The following is a 22,753-nucleotide window of genomic DNA, read 5'->3' on the forward strand; positions in this document are numbered from 1 at the left end:
TCCCAGGGCATCTGTGACTAGAAGGACTTTTGGACACAGTGGCATCGCTGTGCACACGTGGTATGCCTGTCCTGCCTTGATAAAGTCCATCTGGGCTATGGCCATTAGCCAGCACCAATTCTACTTGGACAGAAAGCAGAGCAAAGTAAGATTTTTAATTTTTATTATCTTCACAAAACAGGTGTTACATAAAGACTACGGTTATACACAAATGAAAGTATATGCGCCAAATACAGTCAGAAATCAAATATATGTAGAAGTCTGGACACAACACCGCAACTCCAGTAGCACAGCAGACGTCTGCGCATGCCCTGGAACTTCCTCTCCAGACCCTGCAGATCAGATTTTTGGGGCAAACGGGGCAAGGAGAGGAAACGGAAAGTCCCATTGCATGAGCAAAATCCTGGTTGCACAGAATTCGGTGCAATACCAATAAAGAAGCAAAAGGTTTCAATAGAAGGCTATATCTTTTTTATAAAATGATCATTCCAGTAATTTACAAACGAGGGCCATCTTTTCTTGATATCTAAAGCAACCCTTTGATGACTAGGTCGGTTTCTCCAATGAATTTAAGGCGAACTTAATGGGTCAGCGGCAGAGCATGTCTCCACACCACCCAGGGTGGGTCAGTGTGCATGTGCGCATGCACACGCCAGGGGCAGCATGAGGGGCGGAGGACAAATGGAAAACACACACCTCTGCCCAGCCCCTGCTGCCATGGGAGCGACACCAGCTGGGAGGGGCATGGCTGTTGCATCCTCCTGGCACGAGGCTGGGATTGAAGAGCGTACAGTTGGTGCGTCCCCACACCGTCCCAATACCTTGCTTGAATTCTAGTTCCAAATAAATATATCAAACTAAATAAATAATTTCTTCAGTTTCAGTAAGGCAGTTCTTACAAATACATGTACACTCTGCATTAAGTCTTGTAGCAAATGGCGCTGCAACTTCCCTTCATGCTGAGACATGCATAAGAGACTTCTAAACACTCTGAACTCTTCCACCGTTGCTCATTGTCTGCTTTGCCTATCATGTGGAAATTTACAGGGCACTGGGACTTTCTGAGAGAAGGCCCCAAGGTGCAGAATTCTTGCTGCATTAACTTCTTCCCAATACTGAGAACCATTTCTGGTCATGCAAGTCTTTAGAAACAATATGTCCATATGGACAGATTCTCCTTAGATTATTTTTTCTTATGGACTTTCTTCAGCTTTACGATGCATTTTTTTACAATGGGTATTACTTACATTTCCTGGGTCCATTTCAAATAACAGAAGATAAGTTCTGCAGCCAGTGTTCCTGGTAATGTAGGTAGTGCCTTAAATCGGGGTGTGGAACCTGCAGGCCTGCTAGGAAATCTGCACTCATTTCCTCAATGTAACAGTCAAGTGTCATTCACCCTTCCCAGGCCAGTCCTGTGGTTGTGTTAGGAGTGGGGCTCCAATGAATATCTGTTTGTTTGTTTGTTTGTTTGTTTGTTTGTTTGTTTGTTTGGTGCTGCTCCTTCCTGATTCTGGACAAAAAAATGTTAAGGTCCTGAAACACATTGGAGTAGTTCCTGTTTAGGAACACTGATTTTGCACCCACCAAACAAGGTGGCGTATTTTTATCAATGATCAGCTCTGTAATTTAGATAAGGAACTTCTAAAAGCTTCTGACAGATTAGATTGTTCTCCTATGGTGGCCTCTTTATGGATTCTGAAGATTGAATTGTACACACAAGCAGAGCCTTAAATTATTTCTGTTGGTACAAGGAAAGAAAGAAAAAAGGAGTTCTAGGCTCAGGACTTAAAGCATCATGGGGTCTACTTCATTCATTATGTTTTAGGAGCATAGCTAAGATGTGTTTAAGGTAAAGGTAAAAGTACCCCTGCCCGTACGGGCCAGTCTTGACAGACTCTGGGGTTGTGCGCCCATCTCACTTAAGAGGCCAGGGGCCAGCGCTGTCCGGAGACACTTCCGGGTCACGTGGCCAGCGTGACATCACTGCTCTGGCCAGAGCCAGAGCCGCACACGGAAACGCCGTTTACCTTCCCGCTGGTAAGCGGTCCCTATTTATCTACTTGCACCCGGAGGTGCTTTCGAACTGCTAGGTTGGCAGGCGCTGGGACCGAGCAGCGGGAGCGCACCCCGCCGCAGGGATTCGAACCGCCGACCTTTCGATCGGCAAGCCCTAGGCGCTGAGGCTTTAACCCACAGCGCCACCTGCGTCCCTAAGATGTGTTTAGTGTGCAGCTAAAATGTAAATGTATGACTATAACCAATAAATATTTGTATCATATGGGATCACTTGTTAGAAAACCAGGTTTGCCCGCATATTTCTCTTGAGTGTACATTCAGCAAGAAGCTTACATTTGTAGGTACTGGTGGCGACCATTTTAGGTGTGTCCAATTGATGCGCAATTGCCAAGGCATGGGTCCTTTTCGACCTGGAAGAGGGTGGAAGAGGGGCAGGGCATAATGGGGTGGGGCCTGCTTATGCACACTCTGCTGACACAAGGGGGGTGGTCTGGGCAAGAACCCCTGCATGAAATAGTGGCCGCCTTATCTTTTGAGTCTTTTTTGCGAGACAAACAAGTCAAGTTCAGCAAGTGCCTCCAAACCAGCCATGCGCCTGCGCAAAGCCGGAGCCAGTCACTGCTCTTTGGCACTTTGGCCCAAATACCTTGGAAGTGGAACCGTCAGTCCCAAAGCACTGACAGTGCCGCTTGAAGTGTGACTTGGCTTGCCAGGCTTTGTAGTAGCCACACTCCTTTGTGGCATCACCTTCCCTCATTGTGAAAAGCTTGTTTTGGATCAGTTGTTTCCTTTTCTGAGCCAGGGCTCTCCATCAACAGAACTTGTATGGGGGAGAGGTTGAGGGAAGAGCGACACAGATGAGAAGATGAGGGGAAGAAATGGGCAAAAAAGAATGAAATGGTCAAGAAGGAAGCATGAGGAGAGGGAAGCCAAGAGAAATCAATGATGTTGAAAATAACTCCGTTTAAGTCATTTAAAATTGCACCTTTAAATCCCTACAAGACAAACGCATCAATAATAAAGGCTGCATATTTATCTGGGAGTGAGCCCCATTGAACATAGTGGAACTTGTTTCCGATTAAACATGCTTGAGACTGCAATGTAAGTAAACTTAACAATAAATTGTCAAGGCTCCTCCAAAATGCTGTCAGGGAAGCCCTTCGCCAGCTTGCTGCGCTCCAGAAGTTTCAGATACAACTTCCATCAGCTCCACTCAGCATGGAGTTATGGTCCAATACATCTGAAATGCATATGGCTGGTGAAAGCTGCTCTAAAGAGGCACCCAGAGAGCTACAATGCTCCTCTCCTCTTTCCACCCCATGTCAGAACTAACTACCTTCTTCCCACAGGTTAAAACAGGCAAAAAAGAAGTGAGAGGGGGCAGCTGCCACGACCCCTCTCTCCTCTCCTAAATGGCAACTCCAAGTGGCAAGTCAGAATTATCCACAGAGTTTTGCTCTCGTTTCCACTTCTTTTTCACACTAGAATATGACAAAGAAATGGGACTTCTTTGTTTAAAAATGACTAACACAACAGAGAGAAAGCTTTACAATATTTAGGCCGGCAGCTTCTGCCCCCCTTTGATTCCACTGCAGGCACTGGGAGCCCAGGTGACAGAATGCTGAGAATGAAGAGCATTCTTAGGCAGGTGACATGTATCCTGTAAGGAAAGGAAAGTGCAAAAAGAGAAAAGAATCAAAAGCATGGAGGAAAGTATATCCATTCTCCTGCAAGTTAAAGCCATAGGAATGTCAAGAGTGCAGCCAACTCTGTATATTCAGAAGTTTTCTAACATTTCAGGGCTTGATGGTGTTTCTGAATTGCCGTGGTACTAAAATGTCTGGCGACAGATTGTTCAAACTTTTTCTTTCTTCACAATTGCTGACTTCTGAAACTAGTTCTAAGGGCTATACAAGATGCTTAGTAAATGTTACAGTTATAGCACAAGGAGGAGGTGCTGCTTTTAAAAAAAATTGTAGGTTCTTTTGAGGTAGTTTTTGTTGCTGTTACAGATGTGTTTGATTATGAGGAGCAAACGGCAGATGCTATTTTTCTTTATGTCACTTGGGTGGCAGTTTAAGTAAAAGTGAGCATCAGGGAATTTATTATATTTAACTATTGTTTTAAAAAGGAATGTCCAGGAATAGACTGCATACATATTTGATTATTGTGCTATAGTGGCAAATTTGGTTATTGGACAGATAGAGTTGGCACAGTCCTTGGGTTGCTCCAAACTTTCTTCATCACTGATTCAGATTACAGTAGTACCTCGGTTTAAGAACAACCCTGTTTAAGAACTATTTGGTTTACGAACTCTGCAAAACCGGAAGTAGTATCCCGGTTTGCAAACTTTACCTCAGTCTTAGAACAGAATCTGAACGGTGGAAGGGCACTGGCGGTGGGAGGCCTCATTAGGTAAAGTGCACCTCAGTTTAAGAACGGTTTTGGTTTAAGAACGGACTTCAGGAACGGATTAAGTTCGTAAACCGAGGTACCACTGTACAAATATGAACTCAGTGTATTGCTACCCTGTGACTAAGTCACACGTTGTCTTTGAGGAATGTCTTGCTCACATTTGTCCATAAATGCAGGGCTTTGGAGGACCCATGCATGTGAGAACTCATGATGAATGGAGCCTCACTCTGGAGTCTGCTGCTTAGAAATTGCTTTGCAGTCTGTTGATCTGTGACAAGTACAGTACAACATTGTCATCAAACTGATGCTACTTAGTCCAGGATATAATCTTAAATAGAATATCATTAATACTGAAATCTCTTTAATTTTTAGTCACTTTTTAAAATTTTAAATTTAGTAACTTAACTTTAAATTTTAAAGTAAGCCCATCATACGACATATCATAGTAAAGCTCATGAAGTTCTGAAAAGATCAACATTTTCAGTTTTGAAATATCTCAATTCTGGGCTGAACCTTTAAGGTTTTTGTGTAGTCTGGCAAGGCCAAAATTGTCTTTGTTTTAGAATTCACTCCCTCATAACTTAAAAACGGGATGAGATAAAAAAAAAAAGATTTAAACTTAGTTTTGATCATTCAACAAGCGTACAAAATATTAAGAAAATTGGATGATGTGAGGTAAAAAAAAATTGGATCACTTGATATGGAATGACCTTCTACTTGTGCTCTTGCTTGTTTTGAAAGGTTGTCATAAGTGGGTAGTTCACTTATTGGTGATTCTGGTAACAGGTGGAAATTCTTAAGATGGGGGTTTTGTCTGATGGTTGCTATACCACAGATTTCTGCTTTCTTTCCTCCAGTCCAAAATTCACGCAGCAAGAAGCCTGAGTGAGATTGCCATTGACCTGACTGAAACTGGAACTCTGAAGACCTCCAAACTAGCCAATATGGGAAGCAAAGGAAAGATCATCAGCGGCAGCAGTGGGAGTCTTTTATCATCAGGTATGCCCCTTGGTGTGGCAGAGCTGGTCCCTCAGTTGAAGGGAAGTGCAGATGACAAATAGTTTCTGGGCATGTGAGTCAAGTGTTTTGGACTGGAGTCATTGTTCATGTTGTGTAAAATGTTGAACTGCTTGCTGCATTTGGGAAGTCTAGATCAGGGATGTCCTCTCCCAAAGAAGCTAAACAACTCTGGGCAATCCACCCACCCCACGCATGCTCCTCCTCCTCCCACTGCCAGTTTTTTTATACTGGGAGTAGATCGCAGTCTCTTGGGAGTTGGACATGCCTGGTATAGATTGTAGTTGTGAGACGGCAACAGGACCAGGAGCAGCTTCCAATCAATGTCTGCCTCTCCCAAGAGTGGTGGCCATCTGCCAGAGTTCCCTCATTTTGTAGCGCTTGTTATGGGAGAATGCCTGCCAAAAGTGATGGCTCAGAGATCTTGTTTGCTTTTCAGCTACTGACACCAACCCTTAGTGTATATGACTTCTCAAAGCAACAGAAACCTCTACTCATATGGAACTTCCCCTTTTCTCTGCATGCCTGCTTCTATAAGCCTTGGATTTTCATTGGATATGGAGATATTTCATTTTTTTCTTTTTAAAAAATCACACTTACTTTTAAAGAACTGGGGCAAGGCCTGTTGCCCCCCCCCCCATTCAAGAAAAAGTACATCCCACCAAGAGTAAGAAAAAACATCATGATGGTAAACAGCATAAAGCCAACCGTAAAACTAAATTTATAAACAAATCCTAGAACCATTAAAACATCAGTAATAACAACAGAAAAAACATAGTTCACTTTCTTTTTGGACATCCATGCCTCTGATCTACGCTCAGAGGCAGGCATGTTCTTGCCCAGCTGATGCACAAGTGCTTTTAGAAGCACATTTACAGGCACATTGTGGTGCTCACATGGATCCTGTGAACTGACAGGTTTTTTGCAAATGGAGTTATGTGCCTCCATTGGAGATGGATCAGGACCATAATTTTCCTTCATAGTGGTCCTGGGCTTATTAAATGCCTGTCTGAATAGAAAATCATTGATGCTGGCTGTAGAGTGATCCACACTGGCCTTAAAACGGGCGCTATCAGCCTGGAAGGCAGTATCGCCTCACTCAAGAGCGGAAATACCAAATTGCCAAATACAGCAAGCCCACCTTGATTTCCATCCATAACACGCCGTAGTGGAAATGCATGTCAATGGGCTCATCACACATTTCTCTTCCCCTGGTCTACATAATTGGCTGCTGTGAGAGGTTGTGTGACACAATGTGATAATGTCATGACATGTGTTTCTTGCTACAAATTATTGGGGGAGGAAGAAGACTAGGGGCTTCCCATTTTTGTGTGAAAGTTTGTGGTGTTCTTCACATTCTGTTCATTCCTCAGCCCCTCACAAGTTGCCTTCATGAGCATGTTTCACATCTGGCTGCCAGCCTGGCTCCAAGCACCCTTTTGGCAAATCCAAGGCTTCATACATTGCATTTTAGCCTTGGTTCATGTTATACATAACTTGCTTTGATAATTTGTTAAAACAAAATTTTGAAAATAAAGTTTTTGATCAAAATGAAATATGATCTGGAAATGATGATCCTGTGACACACGCAGCTTTCCTGCAGGATAGATTCTGCAAACAAATTAGCAATGCCCCAGCCAGACAAATTCTGAGTGATTTTTGTCTGAACGTAAGAGTTAAGTGGCAATAGATATCTGTATCCCAGTTTTACTATATTTTGTACAGAAAATCGATACTAGAATCGGTCCACAACCAGCTGTCAGAATGTAAGAGGCTCTAAGTCTCCACTCGCCACTTTTTATCAAGGGAAGCCTTCCTGCTTTATTGAGAAGCCTAACGTGGAACACATGAGACAAAGGCTGGGCAGCAACCAGAGCCAAGAGTAGAAGGTCTGTTTCTAATTCTGTGTCTGCCTGACTTAGCTTCATATTTTGTCCTGTCCACAAAATGGCAGTGGTTGTATTTCTGAAGGAAATTCTGTAGGGCACAATTCTTTGATATTCTCAAATGATATACGGTTCTGCAAGCGCAAAGTATTAGAATATTACAGGGGGTCTCGTATACGTACCTCCCTACACACACACACACACACACACAGAGAGAGAGAGAGAGAGAGAGAGAGAGAGAGAGAGAAGTGTGGAAGATGTTTTAGGGTCTTGTGAAAGATCTACAGTAATAGAAATATGCTGCACACGACTCCTGTTCTGCTTGTGATTATAGAGGGAAATGTGCCCACTGGGAGTACACCAGCTCACCAATGGAATTTGTATTAACCATCAAAGATCAGCAAATCCTTAGAATTTCATCCTTGCATAGTTTCAGAATACACACTGGTCCTACCTTGGAAAAGTTCGGCAAAGAATTACACTTCCAAGGTACATTAGCAGAGTGGTACCAGAAGGGCTCCCACAAACAACTCTGCATTTTTTAAAGAATCATTTGTTGGAATAGCAGTGGCTGCAGAGCTTCTGATTTAGTCTCGGGGGGGGGGTGTTTATTTGTTAAGCTTCCCCTCCCCCACCCTGGACTCTTTAAATTAGATAAGTAAAGCCCAGGAAATACTCAGTGTGTCCATCTGGAATTCCTGTGCTTGTGGGCAGCATTCCTGCATTTATAGAAGTTACATACCAGTTGCAGTGTTCCTTTTTTACGTGATTGCATTAACTTTGTGTCCTTGGGCAGAACTTGGCGTGATGGTGGCTGAGTGTCTTCAAACCTGCATTGCTCCCCAACCCCTAATGCAACTGGGTGGGGAGCTTTAAAATGGTAGAGAGGAAGCTGGCGAGAGACAATGAACCTTTCCTCTTTTTGCTACCTTCTTCCCTGTAACTCCTCTCCTAAAGTCATCATCTCCTAGCAGGGTTTATTTCCAGGCTGGGCAGGAGTAGGAGATCGTGGCACAGTACCAAGTTTGTCCTATGAGATGGTTTTCCCCAAACTATGCCCACCTTGCCCACACCTGACAGCATATGTGGGGCAGGTATAGATGTGGCTGGATCAGCTTCCCAACTGAGTTTTCTGACTGTGCACCTGATCCCTGCCAGAAGCAGAGCTGAACTCACTGCCCATAAGCTGATGACTGGTGAGTTCAGAAGCCAGCAGGATCCCTGGGGGAACTGCTGGATCAGTGGCATGACTCAGTTTCCCCTGGTGGACTGCACAAGAGACTTGGGTGGGTGTGCGGGACTGACAGGTAGGTTATCCTGCCCACCTGCCAAAATGAGCCCGTGGGGCTGGGGGCAGAATCAGATAATGACCTGGCAAAAAAGCTTCCTTATTCCTCAGCTATCTGGGGAGAGTGTTTGCAGAGGGGAAAGCAGTGGGTGGTAGAAAGTTCAGCGCTCGCCCACAGACAGCCACTTTTGTGTTTGAAATCACCCAACCCTTTAGGCCACAATTGGTGCATTGAAAATGAAGGCCTGTTGCTATCATGACTCATTCTGCCCTGACATTGGCTAATTTCAGAGCTTAAAGTGCTGACTTTGTCATCTGACCCTGGCTTTCAGTACGTGGGGTCATGGGTAGACTTGCTGGGTATTTTGGGGGCTGTTGTGCTTCCCAGAATTTAATGGCTTGATCAACAGAACGAAGGTCCCAAAAGTGAATTGTTGGTCTGTCTGCATTGAGCATGTACACTAGTGAAATGTAAGAGCCAAATTGCCTTCTGAACTTTAGTTCAACGAAGACCGACGTTTAAAGAGAAATGCCTGCAACTGCAACTGGCATTTGTATTGTGAAATTCATGGAATGGTTGATTTTGTGATGTGTTGTTCTCCCTCTTATAGGCCACTTTGAGATTAGTTTTTTCCTGTGGAAAGGTGGCATACAAAGAAAGTGAGGGTGATGATGTACATCTCCAGCTGTGTGTCCCACCATGAAATACAACAGTGGAAATCTGATCCATTTGAATAATGCCACTTTCAAGTTTAAACACAGTAAAATAAACTTATATGCTCCATTCAAAAATTGTGGCACTGTGTGTGCGCACTTCCATTTAAACTTGGGCGCTTTTGTGCATGGTTTTAAAAGATAATTAATTTCTGAACTGGCTCTAACTGTGGCTGGCTTTGCACATTGCAGCATACGGGGAAGACTTGCCAGGTGACCAGTGCTTCCTCCAAGCACGGTTTCTTCTGGTGGAGAGAGGTGGTTGTTCTCTCCTCTGCAAATGATGGTGGTGCTTCAGGTGTAACCCCCCCCGCCCCCCCATGCATTAGAAGCACAGTGAGAGAAAACTCTAGGAATGTGGAGCCTGTCATTTCTCACCTCAGGCTGGTGGGAAGAGGATTCACTTCATCTGTTTTTGAGCACAGTTTACCTGCTTGAACAGAGTGACATCTTCCGCTGCATTTTGTTCAGTTCATTCAGCTGTGTGAGTGTGGCCGGGTAGACACATTCCTTGTATTTGCCAGAATGAGAAGAGTGTTTTATTGGTGAAGCTGGCAGTCCTTCTTACTGACCTAGATTTTACTGATGACAACATCCCAGATCAGCAAAATTCTGGCTAGAACAAAATGCTTAGTAATTAACACTACCAAAGAAAGTTTATTTCCTTTAGTACTTAAGGAACACTAGAAAAAAATACCCTATGATTTGAAAGCCACTATTGGGGGGAAACTCTTACGCTTGAGAAATGAATTGGGCCAAAATTCTGCACAAGAGCCCTTTTGTCTGGAAAAAATACATGTGTTCACTGGCGGAGGAAGAGGGGTGCGGGGGAGCGCACCACCCCTGACAGTGCAATCCCAGTGGGCTTCCATCGCGGCTGCCCCACACTGGGTGCCCCACCCTCACAGGCGGCACGCCATGCTCCCAGAATGTGCGCCACGCCCCTGGGGGCTGTGCGTCCCGCCCCCAGGACGCGCTCCAGCCCCGCCCCCGCCTGCTCTCCACCACTGCATGTGTGCTGCTGCCTATTTGCCTGATTCCCCCTTTTGGGGAGGAGGCATAGCTAGCTGTCCTGGTATTATTTGCAAATACAATTGCTCCTCACTGGCTATGCTCTTTGGGGTGCCATTTTTCAAAAATCTCCCATAAAGAAAACTATTCTATGTTACGTTCCATAGTGAAGTGCAAGAAATATGGAAAGTCTGAAGTTACATGTATTGCAGCTTTCTTTTTTATTCTTTGTTTTTACTCATGTACACAAATGCACAACTCTTTAGAGAGTTGTTGAGGGTGTGATCCCTGTGTTAACATGCATGCCTCCTCCAGGAAGGACCTGATTACCCCCAAGTGCACATGCATGTTCTGTAGCAGTCTGTGACGAACTTTGTTGCTTAAGGTGTGTACATATAATGTTCAGCTTTATGAGGAGAAGACCTGATATAATACTTTTTATCTCTCGCTGTATCTGACAGTTTGCTTTCATAGTCTCCTGGTTCTTTTCTCCATTGGACGGTCTGTGTATGCCAAGTCCAGTGTTATTTGTTTACTTTTAAAATATACAACCCATAGTAACCTTAATCAGGAGAAGGGGAATGGGCTGGGGTGATAAATGACCAAAATAATAACAAAAGCCTTCATGTCCTCAGGAGGCATAAATACAAACCTACAAAAAAGGATGAACTTTGAGCTTTGCAAGAGTACAAAAATTGGAACTAAATAACTTAGCATTTGGGGGGTGTTGTTGTTGTTCCAAAGGGAGAATAAGGTAAAGCCAAAACATGAAATAGGAAAGTTGAGGTATGAAAGGGACTGTCATAATGTTTTCCCATTCTTTTTCCTCTCCGGGTAGGTCACCATTTCTATATTTATACCTTGCAAATTTGCAAGAGCTTCTCAGTCATTGTTCATTCCCTCTAGATACAGAGATTGTATCAATTCATGACTACAATAAGACATTGTGACTGAGACAGTATTAATTCTCTCCAAAACAATGCAGGCTCTTGGCAGGGCTGTTTCTGTGCTGGTGCTTCCAGTAAGAAATGGAGTGGGAGTCCATGCTCTTCACAGTTCAACTTCTCTTACCTCTCTTAGCTTTGTTGTTGCCAATTTTTTGCATTAAGTTTAGCCTGAAAAGGTAAGGTACCCCTGACCGTTAGGTCCAGTCGCCGACGACTCTGGGGTTGCGGCGCTCATCTCTCTTTATTGGCCAAGGGAGCCGGCGTACAGCTTCCAGGTCATGTGGCCAGCAGGACTAAGCTGCTTCCGGCGAACCAGAGCAGCGCACGGAAACGCCGTTTACCTTCCCGCCGGAGCGGTACCTATTTATCTACTTGCACTTTGTGCTTCCGAACTGCTAGGTTGGCAGGAGCAGGGACCAAGCAACAGGAGCTCACTCGGTCACAGGTTGTTTTCTGCTGCTCCAGAGAAGCGGACACGGAGCAATGGTTCCAAACTACAAGAAAGAAGATTCCACCCAAACATTAGGAAGAACTTCCTGACAGTAAGAGCTGTTCGACAGTGGAATTTGCTGCCCAGGAGTGTGGTGGAGTCTCCTTCTTTGGAGGTCTTTAAGCAGAGGCTTGACAACCATATGTCAGGAGTGCTCTGATGGTGTTTCCTGCTTGGCAAGGGGTTGTACTCGATGGCCCTTGTGGTCTCTTCCAACTCTAGGATTCTAGGATTCTAAGCCCAAGAGGCTCAGTGGTTTAGGCCACAGCGCCACCCATGTTTAAGTAAGTTTAGCCTTACTTAAGCATTAATCCATTCTCAGAAGCCAGGCTTTCCAAGCTGAGCACTAAGAGAAGAACCACTGATAATTTCCTATAACTCTATAATTGAAATCTTGAGTTACTTCTCAGTCATGAACGCCCTGTGAAACACCCTCCCTTCAGATGTCAAGGAAATAAACGACCACCTGTCTTTTAGAAGACACCTGAAGTTTATGGAGGTTTTAAAGGATTGATGTTTTTATTATGTTTTTAGATAATGTTGTAAGCTGCCCAGAGTGTCTGGGTAAACCCAGCCAGATGGGTGTGGTATAAATAATAAAATTATTACTATTATTATTACTCCCTCCATTGCCTTTTTTCACAGGAACACGCTCCTGGTTTCTTCTTTTGATTTTTGCAGGTCACCTACAAGATGTCAATTTGCTCCACCTTCTTAAGCAACAGGGATCTTGGCCAATTCCTCCTCAAACTCACCTGCCTTATCTTAATCAAACAATAGCTTATTCCCTTAAATTTCATTCTCTGCAGTGGCTCAAAGAGGGCTGTACTACAGGCTAGTTCACCAGCCCCACTGCCTTGCTCCAGGGGTCCTCTTGCCTGCCAGCTCCAGCTGCCAGCAAGGAAGGACTTGGCTCAGGCCCCATCAGCACCAAACATGGAAAGCTTCCCCCACAGACTGCTGGGAAGTGTAGTTTGCTAAGGGTGCTGAGAAGTGTTAAGATAGAGAGCTACGATTCCCAGAGATGCTTCCCAGGAAACATTGGGAACAACTCTTTGTAGCTGTTAAAGAGCCTCATGATGGAAGCACTGCCTTCTCTGCAGTATTTCTGTAAGTGTGCCAGCTTCCAGCCTTCAGACGGGTCTTTCCTCCTCAGCAATAACTAGTGGGCGGTCTTTTCCCGTCACCACATCTTAGACATGCACTTCCTGTTGCTCTCCTCTGGAAGCATTTCAGTTGATGAATAGCAAACTTGTCCCGTCACCAAGGCGGCAGACAAGCAAAAAGAAGCTAATGAAGAACATTCACCTCACAGGATATTTCTATGCGTATCCTGTGCTGAGTAATTCCAGATGGGGGAGAAGCCGTTATCTTGGCTGTTTGCTGTGGAGGATATCCTATTTGTTCCTCACTGCTGAGAGATAGTGGCTGCTTGTGGTCACTTTCTGTTGTTTGCTGACATCCTGAGGCAGTGAATCATGCCTGGCTTCTGGCAGGAGGGGACACACTATGCACCTTCCCTCCCCATCTGGGCTCCTCGGAGAATGTTCCGGATGGCCAGCTTTTGGCTGAGAGGCTGACCCTGGCAGCCAGGCCAATGAACGCAGCATGAGTAACAGCTGTATTAGGATATTCATTGTTTATGGCATTAGGCGTGTGGGCTATAAGCAAGAAGAAAAACTGCATCAAAGAGACCCAGTGATGTCATCTGGCAGCTGCTGCTGGGGGGGGTTCCCCCTCCTCACCGCCCCCTGCTTGGGCATTCGTTCAGTCTGCTAGTTTCCTCTAACAGTATTCCTCAGAGGAATACTTGTTTCACCTGCTGACTAAGCCTGTTCTCCTCCTTCCTCCATTCGTTTCCTTCCTCTCAGGGTTGCTTCACGCAGACTTGTATTGGAAAAGAACTGCAGGCACCCCCATGTGCTAATAGCAGTATGGCTCTTATTCTGGCAAGCTTCTTTTATGTAGCTGTTTTTTCTGTCCTGTCTCTCATCCATATAAGATAAGATTATTTTCTTTGCACAGCACTGGAATGGTTTATTCCGCTATATTGTTATAGAGCAGTGGTTCCCAATTAGTTAATTACTGAGGACCCCCTATTTTTCAAAAGCCAAGCCATTAACCCCCTACTTTTGAAAATTGTGATAGCTGTATGGTAGTAACTGTATGATAGCTGTATGGTAGTATGGTGCAAAGCAATTTTTTGAACAAAATGTGGGGTAGCCCCTAATAAGCAAAAGATTTTAGGTATACTAAAAAAGCAGACTAGGGCCGAGTAATATCTGGTTTTGAACATCATGATATATCAGCAGCTAAAAATTGTGATATTCCAATATATCACGATGTTTGAAATTGGAGATCAGGAGTGGGGATGAGGGCAGTGTTAGAAACAGAGATATGAAAGCTAAATGGCACCTTAAGCCTGGGTTATGGATGCCACAATGGAGTGTCTAGGCGTGCTTTTTATAACAAGAATACAAAACTGAAAATGAATGAACTGCTGCTAAAATCTTATGTGCATTTTTCACCTGGTCTAGTCTTCATCTGAAGACTGCAAAAAACAAAGCCATACTTCCCCTGCCCACCCCCCTAATAATCTTAAGAGGGTCTCGTTTCCAGTCTTCAGAGAGTGGCTGGAAGTGGGGAAGCAGAAAAAGGTCCTCCTTTCCTTCCACTCTGCAGTTTTAATCTGAAATCTTAGGCACAGTACTGCGCCCAGAGCTCAGAAACTGCTCGTGCTAATGAAATTCCCTGTTGCAAAGTGCGCCTAGAATAATGGGAGTTTCAAATGCTGGATGAGGGAAGGAGCAGTCGCAAAGATTGGGTGGGTGGGGGGAGGAGAGGAAGCAGAGTCACCTCTACCCCATGGATTGAGTGGGAGGGGATGGAAACGGGGGGGGGGGTTGCATCAAGCAGTTGTCAGGGGGGCAGCCAGCAAAGATGTACGTCAGGGTACCTTGAAGTAAGGGCGATCAGCTGGCCTGTTCTCCCACAGCGTGAGGGAAGGCAGCTCAGATCAACAGCGTTATCAGCTGAGATCATTGTGCGATGTCAGCAGTGCCTTGAAATCAGCTGCCTTCTCTCCCTTGCACAAGGAGCAATATATTGCTGCCAGGTCAAAATCATTCTCGTGGTGTGATTTCAAAACCAATTTTGGCCAATATATTGAAGAATTGCACAGCGCTAAAACAGACAATAAAACTTGTGATATTACCATGAAAAAAGGACAGAAAAATAGAGGAGGCAAGGAATGGGGCTACGGACCCCCTGGGTGCGTTCTGTGGAGCTCTAATTGGGAACCACTGATCTAGATAGTGATGGAAGTGGTTGTTGTTTTGGTGCCATTTGATATGATCAGCAGCATCAGGCAGTAAAACATTTCTTGGATTTTATCCTTCAGATTTCACATTTAACTATATTAATTTAAGAACGGCAGACTGGCATAAGCGAGAGGAGTTACAGGATGGAATGCTTCCATACAAATATACTCCCAGGGGCCAGAAAACAGGTGTATCAAGAAGCAAGGTTCAACCTGACATTGCTCTGCGGTGCTAGTTTTCTATATGCGGGGAGTATGGTTTTTAAATAAGGGAATAAGCAAACATGCAATCTCTCACCTGCAACCTGAAGTGTAAAACTTTGCTCTGTACTTCAGTATCAAGCTGGAACATACTTTTGGACTGGAGATTTGATGCGATAGTGGTATTCGCGTACTCATGCAAAAAGTTCCACTAACCAGGTTAGAGATTTTGGTTGATGTCAAATGGGAATTCCCACAAGGAATCTCCCTTTTCAGGAAGCTCTAAAAGGAAGTTCCTCTAAAAATTTAGTCATAATGAGGAAACAAGCAACTTTTGGATGTGGAAGATGAAGGACACAGAGGTTACACAAATTGTAATAGCAGAACCACAAGAGGATGGCACTTCTGGCTCGGTAGCTGACACAGGAAGACCCTGACAACTTGGAGGTGGAGGTCTCAACAGGGAGGCAGCCTCATGCAAATAGCTTTTTCTTGCTGCAAGCTGGCTGATTGTTGCAAGCAGAACCTTGCTGTCAAAAGGCTTGATGAGAGTGGAATCATAGACCCCTGGAACTATAGAGGTGGAAGGGTCATCTAGTCCAGTCCCCCTGCAATGCAAGAATCTCAACTAAAGCCTCCATGACAGAGGGCCATCCAACAGTTTAGTTGCTTGCACAGTAATTTCTCGTTCCATGGCAGATGGATGCCATGTAATCAGCAGAGTTACTGGAGCCCGCATGCATTTCCAAGCGGCAGACACAATGGCTGCCACGACTATGAATGACCCAGACCATGTCTGTGGATGTAGGTATCTGTGAGCAGCCAGATGGCGAGGTGGTTATGGGAGACACCATAGGAGAGCATGGGTAATGCAAAGCTGACTGAAGGGGCACCGAGTCAGCAGTGAAACAGAGCCAGGAAATGTGCTAGTGATCTGTTGAGAGATGCTCATGCCTGGGATTGTCTCTCTGCTTCGCAAACTTCTACTGTAGATGGGAATGTTAAGAATGACATGATCTTAACAACTCGTGTTTGTTGGAATGTATTTAAATATCATTTGTGGTTCAGATGTATAGCCTCCTCCTGTTAGTATAAGCTTAAGAATGTGTTGTGAACAAACACAAGTCCTTTTTGAAAAAGTCCACAGGCACCCAGCTTCATTGCTGCTGCTGATGTGCGCTCTACCATGTCAGCTGCCCTCATGCTATCTTTCTTTATTGACAGGTTCCCAAGAGTCAGATAGCTCTCAGTCTGCCAAGAAAGACATGCTGGCTGCCTTGAAGTCCAGGCAAGAAGCTCTGGAGGAGACCCTTCGCCAGCGCCTGGAAGAGCTAAAGAAGCTCTGTCTCCGAGAAGCGGTAGGCCCTGTAGATTTCTATAATCCTTGGAAACCCCTTTGTTGCTTCTGATGTGCAGCAAAGCATAGAGTGTGTGGAAGGGGTGGCATCTTACAAAGTCTCTGCTTTGCAAAGTGGAAGGCATTGCAATCCCTTAAACACCCACAGTTCTCACGGAAGTCGGTAAAAGATCCAAATGTTTAGCAGAAATTCAGATACACCTGCCTTCGACATTTCAATTTTTACAAATGTGTTGTGATATTGCAAGTGGAAAACAAAATGAAATTTCATATCTCAATTTTGCAATTTCCAATGTGGGCAATTTGGTAAATGCAAGGCTTAGGCAAAATTTCATTTCAACAACTTGTCCCTAACATGGTCCAACCTGTTTCTCCTATAAATCACAGCTCCTTTCCAACAGTTCTAGCCTGATTTGATAGTTTGGATTTTGTTACACATTACAGGACAGCATTCATCTTTTGTGATTTCCCACCCATTGCCAGTTTCCGTAACAGATTAACTATTCAGAGCATGTGGATAATTGCCCTGCTCAAGTGTCCCATGAACATTGCTGTTTCCCTTCGCAAGTACATGCGTTAAGTGTTACAGGCTTCAAATTTCTGTTCACATGGGTATCATAAGATGCCCTGAGAATTAACACTAAGGGGTATGATATTAGATTTCCACAAGTAGAGAGCCTTTAAGTTTAACATTATCTTTCAGCCATGAAAGTAGAGAACCAATGTTTGGGACCATGATTATTTGAGAGTAAATAGATACAAGTGGGACCTACAAAAAAAGTAGAGTGGTCTTGATCAAGATGACAGCATTCGAAATTTGGCAGGCAGTAGGCGCATTTGCCCCTGGTGACCAAGTGAAGATGCTAGAAGGCGCCTGACGTCTCCACCCTCCGGAGGTGCCTGCCTGGAGATCATTGGATGTTGCCTGTTTTCACACACTAGAACCACATCCTGTAGAATTCCATCCATTGTATTTTATCTGCACAGTCAGAATGAATTTCAGGAACCAAAAAGCCGTGTTGAAAAATACCACTTTCGAGCTGTCTGGCCCAAAAATGCCAACTAGGCATTCTGTTTTGGTGACTTGTAACCCTGGTTTAAGGAGCCATTTGGTGCCTAGCTGATATATCTGAGTTTCTGCTCCAGGAGTCAAGTCGGCAGACATGTGGAAAGCAGCTTAGCTTTAATTTTGTATTCCTATTTCCGATTCACTTCTTTAAAATATTATGTATTCAGGTAATCCAAATTTAGCTTCAGAATGGACTGAATTCTGTGACTTACATGAATCATGCAGATGTATGCAACTTGTATATCGCCTGTATTTTGCATTATTTATTTTTGTTTTGGTAATCATGGGGAAGAGCAAGGAGCTATGCAAAAACTCCTTCCTAATCACTAGAAATCTTGTTCAACTACTTCTGTTTTCTGAGATTTCCCCACTCATTCCGTATACACTGTAAAGTACCTTTACAGCCGTGAGATCTAGAAACTGACCCTTTTCAACTGGAAGCTGCTGTTCTTTGGAAGCTGAACTGTGCATCCAGCACAATGCTCTGGCCTTTTTCTGCATTTCTGTAAAATTTAGCATTCTAGTCATTTCTCAAAACTCTTATCTAACCCCGCAAAAGGTCAAGTAACTGGAAAACACTTTTCAATGAAGAGTGTAAGGGAAAATAGCTGAGCTGCTGAAACTTACTTGATCGTTTCTTTTTCGCATAAGAAGCAAAACTTGACTTTGGTAGTTTGTCTACGTGAGTAAGGTTTATGAGGTCAGGTTAGGCCCCACATGTCCGTGCCTAAAAGGTTTTGCTCAAATCATCTGTATAACATTTAAGCCAATTCAATCATCACCCTTCAGTTTTATTCTAAATTTCTCTCTCCAGGCTCCCATAATTTAGTTTGTTTATTTTCCTGTGGGAATTGCTGTCATATAATGAGACTGGTAGACTGAGAGAAGGAAATGAATTGAAACCCTTGGGGGTAGGCAAACTAAGTTTGCCCCTAACCATTTGCAACAGTGGCATCAAATTTCTGCAGGCTTTGGTTACTTATTAGTTCATCTTAAATTACAGGAGCCAGGCTGCTAATGCGCTTTTTGTTTTATGGGGCAAGTTTAGTAGCCCAGTTTGCTGTCCTTTCTTTAAAAAACAGCAGACTTGTTGGAAGTCTTGCATACTTAAATTGTTTGGCTTCGTTTTTTTAAACTGGAGGCTGTCCAGTTGGCAGTGGCGTAGCGTGGGGGGTGCAGGGGGGGCCGGCCGCACCGGGCGCAACATCTGGGGGTTAGGGTTAGGGGGCGCAAATCCACGGGTTAGGGGGCGCAAATTACTTGCCTTGCCCCGGGTGCTGACAACCCACGCTACGCCACTGCCAGTTTGAAAGAGGGTTCAAGCTTTGAAGGTATTTGGTTGTTTGGTTGATTTATGTGCACACAGACACAACTGGTACTGCTCTACGTTCATCTTTTGCTTTAGGAAATGTATCTTAACAAGTGATTTTATGACAACTTAATATTCATGGCTGAACTTTTTTAAAAAACATATTCCAAATAGCAGTTACACTGAGATACTCTAATATTTCTCTCAATCTGATAGGTTTTCATTTGGTTATAAGCAAGACACTAGAGCAAAGAAGGTTGTTTGAAACTCCCAAATCATTGTATTGATGTTTCATCATAGACACAGCCATTTTATCAATGCTGGGATTACTAGCCCTTTGGAGTATACGGCACAATTGCAAACTGGAAAAACTGTTCTGGGCATCACACTCACTGCAAACTGTTCTGTTGGCTACAGTAGAAGGCTTCTTTTAAGCCAAATTTCAACAGGTGAAGAGGAAGCCTTTTGGAGGCGTGTGTGTTTGTGGACATGATGTTGGTGACCCCTGTAGCACATCTCTGTATGCTTGCATATATGAAACTATGCCAGAGGTGTAGATAATTGGTAATATCTCTTATTCCAAGCCCTGACATTCTAGATACTCCTTATTAGTAGAGCTGTTACCTAAATAAATAAGTTTGTGAATTTTAATTCACAAATAAATGTGAATTTTAACTGATAAAATTTTAATTTGAATAACAATAGTTCTGAATAAATTATTTGTTTTTAAAATATGAGCAGTCCCATCATTACCTTTAAAAATAATACCATGCAACTGTTCTTTTTGCAAATGGGATTTCATATAAAATGTTTTGCATCACATTTGTAGAGTCCATGTTGCTTTTGGGGCTGATGCCCTTTCCAGTTGGTGTGAATACTTCAGGCTGCTTTCCTAAACAGCAAGAACATGGGGAGAGGGAATGAGGGGAGCAGCAGAGCTAGAGAAGTCTGTAGCTGATCCTAACATCACAGTGATGACAGAGTGCTGGGGGGGGGGCTAGCCAGGTTTTTTGCCCTGGGTGAAGCCTCCAGAGGCACCATTGAGGCTCCCTGCCTGTGTGTGTGTACACAAATGCACCTGAAGGGGTTGCCAAACTGGGTCTTTGACCCGGGTGAAATAAAGCCTAGTTTTGCCCCTGCTGTCACTTGACTTGGCAGCGCCAGGTATCACACTGCAGAGCCAGGAAGCGCCATCTTGAAAGAGGCACAAGGTGGAGTGGCTCTTCTAAGATTATGCCTTTTGCGTTTGGTTTTGTAAGGACTTGTATTTTTTCGGGGTGGGGGGATTAAAAAAAAATCTGTGCTGATTTAATTGGAGGCAGGTTTTATTTATATTTTATTTATTTAAACAATGTATATACTGCTTAACAGCATAGTCTCTAAGCAGTGTACATAGGGTTAAAAAGATACAATAAATACGTTAAAACACCATATTTAATCAAACATGTGAATTGATTGTGCATCAGCTTCTAGAGGCTGTGCTGGGCTGACATGTAAAGCTGCCCTTAGACAGTGGACATAAACAATTCAAGGCCTCCCAGCAGCTCATTGTGTGCTTAAGTTAAGCATCAAAAGAACCAGGCTCTCCTTTCTCGGTGACCTGAAGAAAGGAGAAAAGCTCCACTGGGCAGCAAGCAGGAGGTTGCCTGGAGCTTCGCTTGCCTGCCACTTGCCTGGATAGTTTTTGCAGAAGGCTGGGGATTTTGGACTCTCGCAATGCTGGTGTTGCAGCTAGTGCACAACATTATCCCTCCTTGGCACAGAGCCTTTTCCCTGCTCCAGGGCCATCATCTCTCTCTCTTTAGACAGCTCTGTGCCTTTGCTCTTCACACTGCAAACAAGCAACAATGTTTGTGCTAAAGGTAATGCCAATTACCTTTTTAAAAAGTTGTTGTGAAGGATCCACCTTGTTATTTTAGACTAATCTGTCCAAATGACTCTTTCATTCCACCATGGAATAATTTGGTAGTGGATCAAAATTGCCAATAAATAAAAAAAAATCATCACATGAAACTTGACAAAATGATATTCAGCAGGTAAATATGATGCAGCTATTGTTTTACTGCCACTACTTCTATTACTACAAAATGTTTGTTTAGAGCAGGGGTGAGGGGTCAGATTATCATCTCCCCCCTACCCCCTGTGGGCCAAGTTTGGCAGGTGGGTAGATCTGCCCACCTGTCAATCACCTGATGTCACAATCCTGTCACAGTCACCTGATGGAACCTGTTCAGGCTTGCAGAGTTTGAAATCGAATGGTGCAGGGAAAGGCACAGCCTGCAAAGTGCCAACAAATAGCGAAATGCTGTGAAACTAATTGTTGGAGCTTGTGAAACCAGCAGGTGTCCAGTGCTCTGCCAGTCCAACAGTTTAAACTCTCTGGTGTCGTAGAAACTGTACAGATTTTGACCAAGATAGTAAAATCCGTCTCTTGCTTTACAACAATCTCCTGCCCAAGGAATATTTGCTCTTAATTTCAACAAAAGATCGGGTGACATAAGAAAGAGAGATGAGGCACAGGGCAAGAAGGGTGAAAGTCGATGCAATTATGCACTCTTAGGCTTTGTTTGAACTGAGGGTGATGACTAAGAAGTTAAGCCACAGAAGAGAGAGGTTTTGAGCAGGGAATTGACAGAAGAGAGGTGAGACTTTGTAGGAGTTCTGTATAGGGAGTTCCAAGACAGCAACATGGCTTCTTCAGTGAAGTAATCTCAGAAAGCTTGACAGATTATTAACCAAAAGTAACTTTTACTTTCCAGTTTCACATTCTCTTCTGGTCAGAGATGACAAAGCATGTGGCTCAACTACCATTCTTAAGAGGATCTTTCTAAGTGAATAAACACACCCAGAAAGAATCAACTGTGTGTCCTTCAACCAGAAAAAAATGCAATATTGGTTATTTAAAGACAATATTTGTGAAATGCTATTGCGCGTCTAGATAAAATCCACTTGCTGCATGTGCACAACACACAGCTAACTTCTAATGTTTTATATACATTTGCAGGAGCTTACAGGAAAATTGCCAAGAGAATATCCCCTTGACCCAGGGGAAGAGCCCCCAATTGTGCGTAGAAGAATAGGTACTTCCTTTAAACTGGATGAACAGAAAATACTGCCAAAAGGAGAGGTGAGGATTGCTTTCAGATTCAGACTTTCTGTTTCTCTTTTGCACTATTAAATTAAAACACCAGCATTTAGCCTGTGCCAGGATCTGGAAAGATGGACTGAGTAAATCACTTACTGGAATTATCCTCCCTTTGTGCTCTTTAAATTTGATACTAACTTGTTGAATAGAATTTGTGGTCTTTTTATTATGGGGCATTCCTGATTATTTTGTTGTCTTGATATTCCTAGGGCACATTATGACTGTGAAAGATTATGAATTGCTTGCTTTTTGGATAGTGACATTTGGAGCAATGGCTCTTTTTCATGTTTGGGCTGATGTATGGCAATTTAATGATTTGCCCAGTCCTATCCACATTTAATGGAACATGGGTAGCGCTGTGGTCTAAACCATAGAGCCTAGGGCTTGCCAGTCGGAAGGTCAGCAGTTCGAATCCCCACGATGGGGTGAGCTCCCGTTGCTCGGTCCCTCCTCCTGCCCACCTAGCAGTTCGAAAGCACGTCAAAGTGCAAGTAGATAAATAGGCACCACTCTGGCAGAAAGGTAAATGGTGTTTCCCTGCACTGCTCTGGTTCTCCAGAAGCGGC

General features: G+C 43.9%; 1 protein-coding gene across 8 annotated transcripts in view; it reads left to right on the top strand.

The window, feature by feature from the left end:
* Positions 1-22,753, top strand: part of FRMD4A (FERM domain containing 4A) — a 434,151-nt gene that overhangs the window by 383,888 nt on the left and 27,510 nt on the right. For all 8 annotated transcript variants that reach the window (XM_079993568.1, XM_079993569.1, XM_079993570.1 and 5 more), the window contains 4 exons: positions 7-145; positions 5,292-5,433; positions 16,532-16,665; positions 22,047-22,169. In XM_079993568.1, the coding sequence (XP_079849694.1) occupies positions 7-145; positions 5,292-5,433; positions 16,532-16,665; positions 22,047-22,169 (538 nt within the window). The remainder of the gene's footprint in view (positions 1-6; positions 146-5,291; positions 5,434-16,531; positions 16,666-22,046; positions 22,170-22,753) is intronic.

Source organism: Podarcis cretensis (assembly GCF_951804945.1).
Source record: "Podarcis cretensis genome assembly, chromosome: 10".
Classification (NCBI taxonomy): domain Eukaryota; kingdom Metazoa; phylum Chordata; class Lepidosauria; order Squamata; family Lacertidae; genus Podarcis; species Podarcis cretensis.